The sequence below is a fragment of the Cryptomeria japonica genome, chromosome 2 (assembly GCF_030272615.1).
Source record: "Cryptomeria japonica chromosome 2, Sugi_1.0, whole genome shotgun sequence".
Taxonomy (NCBI): domain Eukaryota; kingdom Viridiplantae; phylum Streptophyta; class Pinopsida; order Cupressales; family Cupressaceae; genus Cryptomeria; species Cryptomeria japonica.
Window position 1 is genome coordinate 676,122,321 of NC_081406.1, and position 18,520 is coordinate 676,140,840.

General features: G+C 37.5%; 1 protein-coding gene across 3 annotated transcripts in view; it reads left to right on the plus strand.

Annotated features, from left to right (window-relative positions):
- The window catches only part of LOC131060599 (beta-amylase 2, chloroplastic), a 110,968-nt gene that overhangs the window by 53,160 nt on the left and 39,288 nt on the right, over positions 1–18,520 (plus strand). For all 3 annotated transcript variants that reach the window (XM_057993895.2, XM_057993894.2, XM_057993892.2), the window contains exons 5-6: positions 381–578; positions 15,600–15,764. In XM_057993895.2, the coding sequence (XP_057849878.1) occupies positions 381–578; positions 15,600–15,764 (363 nt within the window). The remainder of the gene's footprint in view (positions 1–380; positions 579–15,599; positions 15,765–18,520) is intronic.

Consider the following 18,520-nt stretch of genomic DNA (forward strand, 5'->3'; position numbering starts at 1 on the left):
TATATGTAAGTCTCATGTACAGTATATCAGATATTGCTTTGTACGGTATCTAGAATATCATAGTGGGTAAATAGTATATCAGATATTGCTTTGTAGGTATCTAGAATATCATAGTCTTATGGACAAATCCATGTGCTTTGATTTGGTTTAGGCACAGCTCAACGTTTTTCTTCTTTCAAGGGATTGCCTTCAATTGGCTAATTCTTTAAGAGCATTGGATATTGCTTTGTACGGTATCTAGGGTTTTTCTACTCTATAAATAAAGCTTTAAACATGTGATAGTATACTCATGTTTCTTCAATAGAATCAATTTGCAGAATCGAAATCCACTGATGTTTACTATTCTCTGATAGATGCAGTTTCCATTGTTTTGTTAACAGGTATCCATGTCATTTCATGAATGTGGAGGAGGAAATGTTGGGGATGAAGTGCACATTCCACTACCCAGATGGGTACTGGAGATTGGTAGGGAAAATGCAGACATCTTTTTTACTGATCGTGAAGGGAGGCGTAATACAGAGTGCCTGACTTGGGGTATAGATAAAGAAAGAGTCCTAAAAGGTCGAACAGCTCTTGAGGTATGACTGAAATTTTTGGTGCTCTTTTAACACTCCTAAAAATTTGTTTCAGTTCTCAAAGAGGAAAAGAATGAATGATTTATTTTTTCACGTCCGAGATATAAAAATTTCTTGGAACTATAGATGGGTATTCAGAATGTGTTGTCCACAAACAACCATTTAAGAAAAGGGGTGTCAAGTTAAGCTCACAATATTGCCATTTCTTTCTTGAGGTTGGATCTTCTACCATGAATCTTGTTAAAATATTCTTCTGTTTTGGTTTTATTTGCTTCCTTAAAAAACACAGTGAAAGTGCCAACCCTCAAGTTGTTGGCACACTTGATAGTTGATACAGATGTTGTAAGCCAGGCACTCCATGATGTAGTGTGACTCCATCTCTACCATTCTTAATGTAGAAAATAGACATATTCTCTATTTCAATCTTCCTTAGGTGTTGTTTATTTGCCAACTTTATGACTGAGTTGTGTGAAGTAATCCTTAGTTGAGCTATCAATATTTTTCTTTATATTTGGTTTTGCCATCAATTGGATGATAAAATTGCTTATTGTGCCAAAGAATACATGAAGCGAGTAGTTCAAGACACATTCTAAACTATTGTTATTAGGGACTTGTTGCCTAATCTAGGAACTTATTTTGAGGGAAACCCATACTTGGATGCAGGAAACTTCTTCTCACATCCACTTGACATATCCCTAGGTAAGGGACTTCATAGTCCATCTTCTAGGACACGTCTTCTAGAATGGGACTTTGGAGAGACTTCATCTGTCCTTATTTTAGGGAAAATAATCCTCAAATCAAGGATCATGCATGCATACGTGTGTGTGTGTGTGTGTATATATATATATATATATATATATAGCATTGACATAGAATAAAGTCTAAAAAAATGAAGGGAAAAAAAATTACATATATAAATGACATTGATATTTTAATTGTAAACATTATATTAAATACAAATATAACCATAAACTTTTTAAATATAAGTGAGGTCTAAGATTTATGGGATAGAGATCCTACAATACAACTCTACAACTAGTATAAATATCTTAAATACATATATCTAAAAGACATAAAGAGATATCAATATAATATATTAATTATTTTATTATATTAAATATTTATAATTAATATAATTATTGATAATTAGAATAGTCAATGGGGTTGTACTCAAATGGAAAGCCCATAAAAGGTTCTCATATTGGAGATCCATGTTCGAATCCCCCAAAGTGACATCTATATGGCTTATGTTGCCTTGAGTTGTTTAATTGGCTTAAATGGCTTCTAAGTTGACTATGTTGAATGGGGAGGAGGTCCCCCTTATGACCTCCATCTTTGCAACTTCGGTTGCGGTTTATGAATAAAAAAAAGATTTTTATTGATAAAGTATATACATATAGTATTTAAATATTTAAATTATATCTTTCAGATTATGTGGTGTATAAAATTGCAATGACCCCTTTTTGGGATCACCTTCTACTTTACCCTAAATTCACAAATGCAAAATGAAACAAGGGCAAATATAGCTAGGGATATAATCTTCATTTAAGAATAAGATGGGATAAACCTATATTTTGAAAACCTCAATGAGATTAGACAACAATGTAGATATAACTCATGAAATACGTCCAATTCGAGGTTTAGGATACACACACACACACACACACAACCAATAACAACAATTATATGGAAACTCAACCATAACGAGGGTTGAGTTGGAAGACATGATGAGTTGCACCAAGTACCCTCTACCCTAGGCCCAATAGCAAGACCTTGTCCTCTGTGGCCTCATGTGGTCCTTAACCAATGGTCCTTAACCATCATCATGAGGTGGCATACTGTTGATGTGTTTTTCATGCACATGCAAACATAGAATAAAATACCAAGGTATCTTATCCTCTCTTGAACAAAGTTTCCTCGAATGCTGAAGATTTCGCCCAAGGATCATTCGAGAAGATTCCAAGGTTCTTATATGTAGGGTCTCTACGTGTGGATAAGCTCTTGTGGTATGATGTGATTATGCTGGATTCACAAGAGGACTTATATTTGAATTCCTGAGCGTTTGATTTGCTGGAACTCAAGTCCTATCTACTCACCGGGAGGAATAAAGAAATAGCAAAAGGTACAAGGGTTTAGAGAGTCTAATCTAAGACCTAGAATGTTAGAAGATAGATGAACAACTAGGTGGAGTCCCTACTAGGCTGGGTCTCACCATCAGGTTGAACAATCCGACACCAATTCAGTGCGATCTTCTAAGGGATGCTTCGAATATATTCAAATCGTACACCATCAAACACTGATCATCATTCAAGTTAATGCATGAACAATAGACGCATAACGACTTGAGATTAAGCTCATTCTATGTCAGTTGACCACGCAGGGCGCCCTTACAATCAGTAAGAGGCTAGTGGTTTGGACTAGGCGGATTCCACACGAGTGCATTCAGTAACTTCTTTCATTCAATCTAATTATCTATCATCTAAAACGAAGATTCAACAAGAGACCATGCATATTGCAAAGAAACGACACACTTCACCATAACTTCAATGAAAATGGAGTTCATTTACAACTTAGGCAACAATTTCTTGCCTTCTCCTCCTTATCTACTCTAATTGCTATTCTATTCACTATTGTTGTGACCTTTTCACACATCGCCCCATTGCTAACGGGGACCCCCTCTTTTTCGGCTTTTTGCGTTGTTAGGTTAGGGTTTTGGCTGCTTAGTGGGCAATTTTATGTTTCCCGTGCCTGAGTCTCGGAGTTTTGATCATGCCTAGTGTCGTCTAGGGTTTTTGAGGTTATAGGATCAAGTTGCAAACATTGATATTTTAATGATCCTAAATTTTGTCTAAGTGTTGACCTTTTGAGCATTAACATGTTTTTAAACACGCACATCAGTGATTTTAAAGTGCCAAGGTATTCCCAGACCTTTTGGAGTTGTTTTCTCGCTCTTAAGGTATTATTTAAATTGATTTTGCACTTTATCCCAATATTTTCCTAGCGTTTCGCTCAATATTTTGGAAAATTTGCCTGTCCAATCTAAATTTGAAGTTTCTAAGTGATTTTGAGTGGTTAAATTGTCAAATTCCTAAGGGAAATCCATATTCCAAGGGTTAGAGGGTCAAATTCCATGCTAGAGGTGCTTTTGCCTCCATATTCTAGACTACCCACCCTTTTCCCCCACTCAAAATCCACACTACACATGGGTTTCCCCTGAAATCCATACTGGCTATGATTTTCCACCACTGTTTATCTATACCTGGATCGATTTTCCCCTGGAAGTGCTAAAATTTGGCTAAGTGTCAGGATTTTTCGAGACTGCCATCGATTTTCCACCAGGAGTGCAGACTATAGTGCGGACAACGTTGAGGATGATTCCATGCCTAGGTTGATTTTCCACCAGGATGTTTTATGACGAGTTAGTGCGGATTTTTGTGCAAACTCTCAGTCCAGACCCAAGTCGATTTTCCACTGAGAGCATTTTGATGAGTTTTAAGTCCGGATTTTCATCCAGACAGAGGTCGATTTTCCACCAGGGAGTGTTTTTTGCAAGTAAAGTGAATTTGGGGTGTGGATTTTATGTTCAGACTGCCATCGATTTTCCCCTGGAGTGTTTTATGTGCATTTTGATGAAGTTTTTTGCATGGATTTTTATCCAAGCTAGGATCGATTTTCCCTTATGGGAAAATTTTTGACACTTTAATGATTTTTAAAGGGAAATTCAATTTTCCCCTGGAGGCTCAATTTTGATTTAAAATTGAAATATTTAATAAGTGAGCCCCATTTAATTGCTTTTAAATAATGATTAATGATTATTTAAAATTTTAAAAGCAAAAATTAAATAACTTGCAATAAACATTTAATATTTTAACCTTCTAGAAGCAAGTTAGTTTTTTACCAAACAAGTATTTAAGCAAGTGTTTTATCCCACATTGCTTGTGTGGTGAAAGTGTGAGGTAAAAGCAAGTATAAGAGAGGAGTTTTCCAGCATTATTTTATTATTAAATCTGCTAGGTGTCTCCATGAAAGGCAATTTTTCTCCCTTATTGGCAAATTTTGGCAAAGTGCTAAAGTGAAGTTTTGGGTTGGGGATTCATTTCTCCTCCATTTTTTTCCAGCTTGTTGATCCATTCCCTTGCTGCCATCGTAGACCATTTCCAAATTTTCGATTTTTCCAAGTTTGGCGATTTTTTCAAACTTGGCGATTTTTGGTGAAAGGAGGAGCTTTTTGTGTTTGGAAAGTTGGCGATTTTCTCCTCCATTTTTTGCTTGTTGTTCAACCTCCATTGTTGCAGATCCAAGCTGCCATTAATGACATTTTCGGAATTTTAAAAATGGTGCTATAGTTGGAGAAATTTCGATTTTGGTTTTGGAGAGGTTTGGTGCCATATTTTGGTGATTTTCATGCATATTTGGTGGCTGCCATCATTCCCAGCTTGCTGATTCGCTTCAGATCTGAGGTTTGTCTTCAGATTTGACTTCCATTAATGGCTGCCCATTAATTTTCAGACTTCAATCTTCTTTGCCCAGCCAATTCCAACTTAAGCGATTTGCATTTGGAGGTGTTTTGTGGAGTTTTTTGTCCATTTTCAGACCATTTTATCGCTATTGCAGGTCTGAAAACTCCATTGTTAGGTGGTTGTCCTCAGAAATTTTCATTTCCAGCCACCTAACCACTTTGGCGATTTTGCTTGGAGCTGATTCCTTAGCTATTTTCCATCATTTTCTGGGATTTTTAACTACTTTGCAAGGTGCTAGTAAGTTTGAAGTAATCAATTTTCAGACTTGTCCTCAGAAATTTATTTTTTTACTAGCCACACTTACATTCCTGAATGTAATTGTTTTCATCATTAAAACTGATTTTTATTGAATTTATGCATATTTTTGAAGATTACATGTTTTAAAAGTCTGATTTTCAGGCTGTCTTTAGAATTGTTGACCTCCATTGTTGACTGCGGAAGGTGTCTTCAGACATACTTTGTGTGAAAACACAATCTTTCACACCTTTCCTTAGTCATCATTAATCTGGTATACTCCTTTGCATTTTAGCTTGCATATTTTCTAAGCATAAGGAGGTATTAATGAATTTTATAGAGGGTTTTCATGCCCTAGCATTGTCACGCTTTGAATCTAATTGTCAAAATTTACCAAGTGTATGGATTATTTTCTTGACTCCGTGCTCTAATTAGCTAAAATCTTTAGAAAGTTGGGAATTTTATTAAGAGCATTATTTATTTTCCTAAGTCTAACTTCAAGCTTTGTACAGGTGCGATGTCGAAGTTTGGATATAAGGAAAGGAAAGAACTGTTGAAGATGTTGGAGACTGGATTTTATCCAGAGCTTAAGATTTCATCTAGATGGAAGGAGATCACAGATACAAACATGCATTTCCTAGACTTCGACCAGATGCAACGGTGGATGTTCGGAGTCGGAGATCAAGTTCCTTCCCCAGCATATGCGAACATTATGAAGAGTGGTATTTTTCATGCTGTTGGATTTCCACAGTCCATACAGTGTAGGGAGCTTATCTTGGAGTGTGCACGATGTTACGATCCGCTCACGAGAATGATCAAAACTCCTAAGGGCGTTGTCATTGCCTACCTTGCTGAGGATGCTATTGTTGAGGATGTTATTGCAGAGGTGTTCGAGATTCCACACGGAACAGACATGAAGGATGTGACCAAGGATGAATATGAAGAAAGATACACGAAGAAGATGGGTGTATGCAAGAATTTGATAAACAAAGAGTGGATGATTGAGCCTAGGTCTCATCATTCCAAGGCTCCCAAGACACTCATGTGTGTAGACTTCGAGGAGTATAGCGATTTAATATTCCTACTCAACAGAGTGATGGGGATGCCGCAGGGAGCAATATTCAATGGATGGATGTTCTACTTCATCCAAGATTGTCTTAGAGGAACATTAGTAAATTGGTCTAAGATTATAAGTGACAATCTGGACTTTCAGCTGAGGAATGTAGAGCGGTCCAAGTCATTCGCCATGACTTCCTACCTAGTATACCTGCTTGCATGGTTTGTTTCATATAGAGGATTAATATGCAAAGGTGAAGTCGGGAATGGGCAAGGACAATTCAGGAGTCATGAATGCTACCCCCAGCTGAGCATGTATAGAATTGAAGACTATAAGAGAGTGAATGATGCATTCACTATGTATATCACACGGATGCTGCAAGGTGGAATCCACAGAAGATTGTCCAAGGAGGCAACAGAGTTACTAGAAAAATATGGATCGTGGTATATTCAGTTTCTCACTTTCACGTACCTTAGGATCCATGGGTTTCAATCCGAACCCTACAGACTTCCTAGGTATCCGACCGACAAAATGATCTTGTTGGAAGTAGTGAGACAACTTCTAGAGTTCGATGTCATTCAGAGAGAGAAGCACAGGATAAGCATGACATTCCCTATTTCAGTTGGGAAGACATCAGAGGTTTGCCAGTCTGCCATAGCCGCCAGCACTGCGGGTGAGGAGCTTGCATTCTATCGTTTTGCTACATACGAGAAAAGAGAAAGATTCGATCCAGACAAGAAAGTTGGAAGGATCAGGGGAGAGAAGTTCATTCACAAAGTTGACATAGAAGATTATTGGGCTAACCTGATGGACGAGCAAACAGTGAAGAGAAGAATGTGGTCTAGAATGTCAGTGGATTTTATGAGGAAGTGTGGACTTTTCCTCATTCCTGATCAAATGTTAGATGACAGAGATCATACACATCCACAATATGAGAGTGAAATGAAGAAGGCAATCCTATTGCCTAATTGGTCAGAGTTAGAAGAGATTGACCTGAATATATTGATGAGAGAGGTCTTGAGTTTCTCCCGTGCATGGGTAGATATACAAATGAATAAGTTAGTTGATATGGGTGTTCCCTTCACTTATGAAAGGATGAAGTTGGAAGAGTCTACTTCCGAGGATGATCAGAGGACTGTCAATGATGTCAAGATTCATGCAAACGAAGAGAGTCAAGCTCCCAAGAGAAGGAAGAACACGCCAGGAGAAGTCAAGGCCAGAGGGAAGAAGATTGAGGAGGTGAAGAAGAAACAGAAGACTATCATTCCTCCACTTATCATTCCTTCACCCCCTCTCAGTGTCTCATCAATCGAAGTGATTGAAGCAACAGAACAGAACAAGGAGACTCAGCGGTGTTCCAACACAGTGATACTACCAGGGAATACTCAGGAATTTAATGCCACAGCGACATCTGCACCTCCTAATGAGAATGATGATCAGCCGGGATCCCCTATTGTCCTTTTGGAGGTTAGTTTGGGAAATGAGGTATATGATTGGACCAGGAATAATTTTGATGATGATGTTATCTTGGCATTGAGAGGACTTGATTGAGAAATATGTCTCGATGATGGTATGGAGATGGCCGCTATTCTTGAATGGCTGATGAGAAGTATGGAGAAAAGTAAACAAATGATAGAGGTACAGCCTATTGACGACATTGATGACTACCTAGCTAGGAGTGTTAAGGAGAAAGAGCCCAAGAGAGCGGAGAGCAGAGATTTTGTCGCACATAGCTAGAGATGAGACAGGAATGCGGATTGCGCAGATTGTTGTTCCTATTGCAAGCGTGACAGCGGACATTGCTACTCCTATGGATTTCCAGATCACTTCAGTTGCCCTTGGTCGTACATCCAGAAAGCAAGAATTTTAGGAGGTTGGTGAAAACCTCAAGGCAATCGATGCAAGGTTAGACAGAGAAATTGCGGAGAAAGAAAGGTACAAAGAAGAGAATATTAGACTTAGAGAGTATATTGTAGGGATAAGGCGTGAAGATCCCACCCTTATTTCCCCTATTGCAGTTGACCATGGAATGCATTCACACTATGAGGCAGCGAGAGGTACACTCTCGGAGGTGGAAAAGTGGATTGAGAATACAAGAAAGCAGGTAGATGATTTCCTTGCTTAGTTTGTCCATGAATATGATAGGACCACAGGGCTCGCATTCAGAATCCAGTATTTGGAGGGAGTTTGGGAAGAATTCCGGCCTATTCAAGACAAGACTATTCCACGCCTCCAGGCTTTGAAGAAGATTCCTAATTCCACCTTGGTCAGCGAGATCATTGTGCATAGCGGAGACAGATTCGATTTCCATGGCTGGTATTGTTCATTAGCCATGAAGAAATCAACTTATGAGAACGCCTAATCGAGTTGTATGGAGATGGAGGGATTGATTTAGGACATTCAGATGAAGATCCTTGCCTCGATTGAGGAATTATTGGGTGTTGATGTTAGTGATGCTAGTGATGCTAGTGGTTTACACTTAGTCGAATTAAGAGACAAGATGAAATTTATGTATTTTGCCAGTTGGACTCTTTGAAGAAGAGTCAGATAGACGACTTGGTCTCTTTGTTCATTCATGTTCATAGTTCGTAGAAGCTCATGCCAGAATGGGAGAACACTTTGGATGCTTGCACGGATTCACTGGACGTGATTGATTTACAACAGGATACCTTGCCTAGCATTTCCATGGAGGAGTTAGATTCAGTATTGGCTAGATTCTTGGAGTATGCTAGGAGAGAGAGAGAGAGAGAGAGAGAGAGAGAGAGAGAGAGGAATCTTCTAGAAGATTCCCTATTTGATGACTAGGTATCTTTTCATTGGGCCATATGTTGGTGGCACCATTTTTGATGTAAACCCTAATTAAGGCAATTCTAGGATGTTGTTGGCATGATCTTGGTCGTTGATCTTGTATCAATCTGGGCCATCCATTTTGTAAGAGACTATATATGCCTCCTTGTCTCTCATTTGTAAGAGAGAGTTTTTGTAGAATTGTTGGTATATGCTGCAGCTATTTGAATCATAATCATTGTTCAATTGTTGGTGATTTTGCTCTTCAAGTGTTGTATTTGCATTCATGGTTCTCAATTCCTCCAAGTTAGATTAGAATTTTAGTTTAGAATTTATTTTTATGTATGTTAGATTGAGTGGAAGAATTGTTGAATTCATTTGTGTGGAATCCTTAATCCATACCACTAGCCTCTTGCCGCTAGTAAGTGCGCCTTGTGTAGTCAACTGGAATTTAAGTAAGCTTAACTTCAACTATTACACGTCCCTTGACAAGCATCAACTTGGATGGTGTCAACGTTTGATGGTGATAGCCTGAAAATCTTTGAGTATACCTTAGACGATTGCACTAAGCTTGTGTCAATACCTGATTGTGAGACCTTGCCTGGTTTGATTCCACTAGATCAATTCATCATTTCCTACATTCCTAGGCTTAGAATAGATTTCCTGAACCCTATTCCTTTTGCCCATTTTTTAGCCAGAAGTAAATTTAGAGCCATATTGATAAATCTTAAGTTGTCAGCACACCTATTCCGCATCATTCATGATAATCTAAACATTTGCGTAGGTCCCCAAGTGAACACAACAATTCACATCGACCATTGAGTTACCCACTCGTCAAGACCTGACATGTAGAAACCTTGGAATCATTTTAGCTGATCTCATTCTTAGCATCTGAGGTGATTTTGTTCAAGAAAGGGTAAATTATCTTGGTAATTTATTCTGTAATGTTATGTGCCTAAATCACACATCAACACTATTCTAGCTACTAACTCTTAGCTATTAACCATTCTAACTTCTATTAACCAACTATTAACCTTTGCAAATGAAGAGCCAGAGCTTTATATAAGGAGCTCTTTACAATTCGATGGCTCTGATTGATATACAATCAATGGCTAGGATTACAAGATGAAAACCCTAATTAGGGTTTGTTACAACAAACTCCTTTAGCCAATGAGAAAATTACATTCAAAATTTGAGAACCAATAGGAAGCAGGGGTAGGTACCTTGAAGTTTGTGTCATCATTGTTGAGTCAGGTACATTGCATCTAGACATGCTGATGTGGAACTATTTGACTGGAGGAATAGTGACTGGGATGCCACCTTGTCTGGTACTTGCTCATATCTCTTTTGATACTCAATTTGGTGATGCTGAGAAGCTAACTTTGATTAACTATTTTGAAACTATCTGCTTCTTCAATGTATCTTTGCACTGACCTCGGTTGATCCTCCTCTGGCCTTGATGTACTCGATGAATAATGTACCTCTCCTTGACTCCCCTATGTTTGATGAAGCCTCTTCACGGTCAAGTCTTTCTTTCTTTTCTATCATCTCATATCGCCTTGAAATGTTTATAAGATCTTTCTTTTGGCATCCTGTGGTTTCTCCATGTGGTAGAATGAGGTCTTTGAGGATGGTTAACTCCATTGCTTGCAACTCCTTGAACACTTGAAGTCCTTCAACTTAGAAGCACCCTGAGTCCTTTCTCCACGCATTTGAAGTGTCCTTGATGATGATGAAACTTGAAGAGGTCGCCCTTGTCCTGACCTGATCTTCCTCCATCTTGATTTTGCTGACTTGCAAAACAAACAAGAGATGATTAAGAGTACATGATATATTCATTCTAACATGATATTTCTTACCTTAAATCATCAACAAGAAGGCATTAAGATGAATTTCGCTCAGGACCGTCACCAAGGACAGGCCCTATAATGAGATTCACTCTGGAACCATTGGAAGGGTTAGGAGCGAATTTCTTCCTTTCACTTCAATTTGCATTGTTTTTCACCTTTCGATCCCTCTCTCATGAAGACATCACTTATTTGACCCCCAAAATGGCCTAAAAGAAGGATTTTGCTTTGGACCTTGGGCAAGGTACAGGCCTCAAGAAAAAATCGCTCTGGACCCTTTGGAAGGGTCAGGAGCGAAATTTGCATTTTAGCTCAAATTTCATCATCTCTTTGCCTCAAATCACTTCTCAAGGCAAGAATACATCAATCTTCCCTCAACTACGCTATAGGAACCAAGATCTTAGTCTCAACAATGAGAAAATAGAGGTTTTAGGAAATTTCGCTCTGGACCCTTTGGAAGGATCAGGAGCTTAGAAAAATTTCACTCTGGACCCTTTGGAAGGGTCAGGAGCGAAATTGATGTTTTTGGTTCAATTCTCATCCTTTTTCACTTAGCTTGCTTTAGACTTGTCTTTTTTGAATCCCTTCCTTGCCATGTATGTCCATCATCTGATGTCCCTAGTGAAGAAATAAGTCATTTGGAGGATTTCACTCTAGACCCTTTGGAAGGGTCAGGAGCTTAGAAAAATTTCGCTCTGGACCCTTTGGAAGGGTTAGGAGCGAAATTTGCAATTATTCTCAAATCCTTCACTTTTCATCACTTCACTTTGTTTCACACATCAATACTCTCTCAACCACACCATAGGGATAAGGTTTATGAGGCAAATTAGGACCAAGAAGGGAGATATAAGGAAATTCGTTGTGGACCCTTTGGAAGGGTCAGGAGCGAAATTTGACATGTTAGTCTCTCCGTCAGGATTCATATACAAAATATAACATTTAAGTATGTTTGAGAGTGGTTTCGGACCTCCAGGAGTTATAATGCAAAATCTAGTTTTTGGAGGATTCTTCAATTTTCCAAACTTAGTAAAATTTCAGGATTAGGATGACATTCCAGACTTAGCCAAATTTCAGGACATTTGAGGATCAGGATGACATTCCAGACTTCTTAAGGCGTATTCACTTTGTCCTTGATGTAAGGGATGGGACCTAGGAGGACATTATCCATTCAACCAAGGTTTGATTTAGCAACTTGAAGTGCGATCGGATAGTACACAAAAAACACCCTAGGAATGATCTAAATAACCCCTAATCACTCAATTGACCTGACCACTTGAGGAGATCCACCTGACTCAATCCCTTCAATGCAAAGGCTAAGACACTAAAACAACTAACAACAAAACCAAAAGGGCTAACCCCAAAAAGCAAAAAGTGGGGGCCCCCATTTGCAATGGGGCGATGTGTGAATACGTCACAACACATACCTAGTGAGGGCTTTAAATTGCCCCCCTCCATCATATCAATCTCTCACCTCTTATGATTGATTCACTTCAACAATTGATCCATGTGGAGATAGTAGGGGAGCTACAATAAGGTGCCTCTAACCCTCATCTAGTCATCATCCTAATATCTTAATGATTTCACTTCTTGTATTTGTGAGCCATGGTGGAGAAGAGGGGAAAGATTGCGGAGAGTGCCTTAGAAACCATCTATTCCTAGACCCAAAGACCATACCCTTTGTACTCCTTTGGCCTCTATGGGCTCATCTCGTCCCACTTCGAGGTGGCTTATCTAGAAGGATGCTCATGCACTGTACCCCTCTAGAGCAATGCTCTCACACCCTCCTTCACCATTGTGTATATATTTAGTATATAATATAAGTGATGAAGACATCAATGTACAAATTATGACAGTAATTGGTATTTGCTGAGCCCGTTTATCAGATTGATATTCACAGTGTCACTAAGAACATTATATTGTGTTATATTATTAGTCACTATTTTATGTTACTTATATTTTTTGTCTTTCCTTGCCTCCTCCGCCTGCATCTATTTATTGTGTTTAGTCTGCTGCTACCTTCCCAATTCTGCTCTCTAACTATTGTGCTTTCATCCTGATGATGGAACATGTTGTTTGATCTGAAACGTTTGATGAAAAAAATTACACAGTGCAATCCAGAAGCAAATATTGTCAACACTATTTAGAAATATTGTATCAGATTTTATTATCATTATATTGTAATACATTAACAGTATTAACTGTGTATCATATTATATTAGCACCTTATTATATTATCACTTTGTAATATACTAACCGTATTATTGTATTAACCATATTAATGTGTATTAGTAGTGTTAATTGTATTCCAAAATTAAGTTATATTAATAATGTAAAACACCATTGTAAGAATTTTCTAACCCTCTTTATACCCATACCAAGGGGGCCGCATATCTCTTTTCCTTTCTGCCCGTATTCACTTTTTCTTACCTCCCGTGTGTTAGTAATATTGGCTGTGCTGTGTGATGACTGATGATAACAGTCAGATTTCCTTTCCTTCCTTACTATTCCCGTATTCTCCTCTCTTTACTTCCCCTTCCCTGTGGTATGCTGGAGGAGGTCAGAGATATTTAAAATCTTTGACCAGCCATGTTCCTTCAAAGATGACATGTCTCCTTGTGGAGTATCCCTTGGATCGTGTCCTTCCAAAATCAAAGTATTAACTACATATCAATGCATATGCTTCATTGGTAATAAACAAGTTTTGATATATGTAATGCTCATATTAAATAGTTCCATTAATAATAATGTGTAATGTCCATACTAATAATACCATATTATTAATAATAATTTGTGGATAATTTTTTAATATTAATTTGCGAATAATAATAATGTACTGAAATGTTTAAAGCAGTCCATATATATATATATAAAAGGGACATTACAAAAATCTTAAAATAAAATAGTGTAAAAGATATAATTTAAATATTATATTTAATTACTAATTATTGATGTGATGTGTAAAAGGTTGTCAAATTGATGCTAAGGGTATTTTGTGAACAGATACTCCATTATAATCTACCCCTTGCTGCCATTTTAGTTACACTTCTCACTGTAATGAGATGATGAGACCCATCATTTAATCTTATATAGGATTGTAGAAACATACCCTTGTGCATAGCAACTGATGCAGTAAAACCAAAATTATATTTGAATAGATGTAAGTCAAGGATTTTGCAATGCTATTAAAAATATGTATGTTAGGGACTTCAATTTATTGAACTCGATGACCTTTTCACTAAACTCAATGCAGGTTTGACACAATGGAACCTGATCGAGTGGCGGGCATTATGTGGAAATAAAACCCCCAAACTTAGAAAACTTGTGATTGAGAGGAACTAGCCTAATAACTTTATCAATTCTATCACTAAAAACTAACTTGCCTCTACGAGAACACAAGTTGATTGGAGTTCATAGTGACTTGTGTCTGTACTCCATATTCAAAGGAATACTATATACTTCAGACTCTCAGAGTGTTTCGAGGCACCTACCACATCTTGGGCTGTTGATCCCAAACATGTGACATTGGTTGATGATTGTGTAAATTTTCAGCAGAGGGTGGCCCTGAGCATGTTTAATCAAAGAAAGGATCTTGAGAGAGATGGTAATATTTCCGTGTATGATGTTTTAGCCTTGAGTCAAATTTGAAGTGCAAATAGTGCATATGTCAGCATAAGCTATACTCCCTCCATGTTTTTTATATGTTATTTGTTGGTCTTATATTTTTTCTTTTTAGTATTTATTGTATAGATGAAATTATTATTTTGATGTTTGGAATTTGAATGGTATTTTATGATTTATGATTTTGTTTGATAAAAAAATAATTTGATATGAATCTTTAGATTTGTCGTTTTTATTTTCTTTCAACTTTGAACTTTCAGTCTTGTGAACACCAAATTTTAAATGTACTATGATGACTTGTTTTGTATTGTTATTTTTTTTTCCATTTTAAATTATCTATTAATATCGAAGAATAAGATTGAGAAGTTAAAGTTAAACTCGATTTTTTAACTTATATTAATTCTATGATAATACATGAAGACATAGCAATTCTTCTATTTCGAATATATCATTTCACTGCACTGTAGATTGTTAAGCTTCAAAATTTTATTAATTTATGGCAAATATATTCATATTTTCTGAATATTATAATTTTTTGTCAAATAGTTCGTTCCTTTTTGAATTGTATACTCTGGTCTTTGAAAGCAATTCAATGAAACCATGTGCATATTGTGTATGTGAGCCAAAAAAAAAATCTTAATCATTTTACTGTTTTGAAGTTATAGGCATTTTAGATTCAGAAAATGCTTTAATTAATTGATGGATGCCAATAAAGGGCTCTATTTTAAGTGCTGATTAACAACCCCTCAGGAGGCTGAAAGGTCCTCTATTCATGTTGTAGTCAAAGAGAGACATGTTTTTCCTCAAAAAGTATACATGTTTTCCTCAAAAAGTATGTTACTGCTTGAATATATGTTCGTAAGTTTCTTACTCCATGCTATTTCTCTTTAGTAAAGCAATAATGAAAGAGGCATCATTATGTCCTAGACACTATTTGAACTTAATTGTCCTTCTGTTGTAGGTTTATTTTGATTATATGAGAAGCTTCCGAATGGAGTTTGATGACCTTTTTGTAGATGGTGCCATCTCTGTGATAGAGATTGGGCTAGGTGCTTCTGGAGAATTAAGATATCCCTCATATCCAGAAAGACATGGATGGAAGTATCCAGGGATTGGTGAGTTCCAGGTATTTAATCCCTCCTTCCTACAGATTAAATGTTTGTTTAGAGGTTGGTATTTACTATGAGCGTTTGTAATTCACATGACAAAGATCAATAATGTATAGAAGCCTCAAAGAATATCTGGGAAACTTGTGATTATATTGCAAGCAGGCCAATTTCCTCTAAAACGCATGATTTCCTTAGACAAGACTTAAACTGTATGGCATGCATGAATGACAAATCTCCCTAATGAAGCGATTTGATGTTCCTAGTAGCAACCTGGTTGTATTCAAAGGCTATTTTTTATAAAAGGACTTGTCATGCATATCATGAACAATGATGCAGTGAATGATTATTTTGCAGCCAAATTGGGAAATAACAAAATCTTGTGGAACAACATTATGTTACACTCCTCATTACATTGCAAGCGGGCTAATTTCATCTAGGATGCATGATTTCCTTAGACAAGACTTAAACTTTATGGCATGCATACATATCTCCCTTGTGAAGAAACTTGATGTTCCCAGTAGCAACCTGGTTGTATTCAATGCTATTGTTAATGGAAGGAAATGCCTGTGATATATCACAAACAATGATGCAGTGAATAATTCTTTCGTAGCCAAATTAGGAAAAATCAAAACCTTGTGGAACACCTTTTGTTACAGTCCTGATTAGGTCTACAACTCATTAACTGTATTAAAGGAAGTTCCTAGAAAATTAGGAGAAAGGGAAATCTGTGATATCATCAAGTTCTTCAATATAAAATTATTATGTTTGATAAATGATAAAAGTTATTTTTGAAAAGGAAAATTTACAAAAACCCAGGAACCCTGTAATGCAAAATAAAGCATGCTTCGCTGAGAGACTAAGAATAAGCAGAGACTTTACAAAATATGAAAAGTACACTGTAACAGAAGAACCCCAAGCAAGCAAGACATCGAAAGACATTATCTGTGGAGAAAACTTGATAAAAGACCTTGTTGGGACTCAATCTAATAGTGCTAATTTTTGCTTCAGCCCCGGCCCCTTTGTAAAGTAGGCATCATTTTATCCATCAGCAATAACTTGTGTGAGAAACTTTCTAATGTGCCTCACCCTCACTTCCCCTTCTTGGTGAAATGTGCCTAAGTGTTGTTTCTTTTATCCTTGTCTAATGCTGTAAGGTGTGAAAAATCTAAGGAAGCTTCAAATTTGGGAGTGTTTTGGTCATTATCCTCTATTTCTGTGAAGTTGTGGACTTTCCTTAGACTATTGGACATTTCTTGCATGTCTAGTATCATGTTCCTACCTCCATTCCTGCATGACATCACCACAAAGTTCTTCATGCTCTTCAACCCTTTCATTCCCCTCTATTTTCTCCTTTTTTGTAGAATCTTGATGGTGTTTTGAACCTCCCTTCTCTTCCAAAGGTCCAAATCTCCTTTGTTTTCTCAAATCTCCCATCTCTCTCTTTTTGTGGACTTTTGAAGTGGATCCAGACACTTTCCACCTTCACTTCATCCACTCCCCTCATCCCATTTTGCAAACTTTTCTAACACCATCTCCAATTCCCTCCTACGAGATTCTCTCCCACCTTTGAACATCCAAACCTCTGGTTCCTTTGTCTTCTCCTACAATTTCATCCTAGTCTTTCTTGTGGACTTTCACTAGATGTTTGAATCTCCACTTCATTAACTAGTCATCATGTCCACTTCCATGTCCTTTTTCCACATTTCTCCATACTCCTTCCTTTGTCCCTTTCTGCACCCTTTATGCAGATTTATGTTAGACCTTCAAATTTCCATCATTAACTCGACCTCCTAGGTCTAGTTCCACACTAAATCCTCGCAACTCATTTTTTGACCTCTCGACCTTCATCAAATTTTAACAATTTTATCTGTTCACGCCAACTACATCTTTGAACCGCCTAGGATGTTGTTAATGGTTTGATTTGACCTTGCAACTACTCTAGAAAGGTATTCCTACCTAGAATCCCATGGCTATCTCTCAAGGTGTAGATCTTCATGCAAAATTGACGATAGATGATTGGAATCGCCAAAATGACTATGTTGTGATGAATGTGGTGTTATTATGAGGATTCGGTTATTACTGGGGGGGGGGGTGAATCAGTAATAAAACAAATCTGCAACACTTCACAAAACTGTACCGGTAACTACTCAAACAATCTTCTAAGCTGATTTAACAAACCATTCACTCAAGTGTTCATCAATATGCAAACAAAGTAAAGATATCAAATGCACAAATCAACAATGCATCCACCACATGAACACAAAGATTTTTAACGTGGAAACCCAACTGGGAAAACCACGGTGGGAATTATCACCCACAATATGTATTTGCACTCTTTTGGAATGCGCCTGGCTAAAGGCCTAGCCCGATTAAGAGCTTACAATATGCTTGGTTAAAAGCAGATCCTGTTAGGAGTCACCTGATCAAGGGATTTTGCCTCAGCCCTGTTAGGAGCTCTACCCTGTTAAGAGTAACCTTGTTAGAGGATTTTGAACTCAAGTTAATGAGCCACCCGGTGAAGGGATTTACAATATCAGACCTATTAGGAACTACTCGGTTAAGGGATTTCAAACTGATGTAACTGTTAGGGAACAACAGGGCAAATGATCTGATTACAACACTTCCTTGCTTGCTAGTATAGATCCTTTTCAGCACAACTTTGCTACACACATGCAAACACTTCAAACTGGTTCGGCAATTCCTTCTCTCAAACTACCGACACAAAATCTCTTCTCCAACTAGCCCTAACTACACTTTTCAGTTAGGGCGGCTA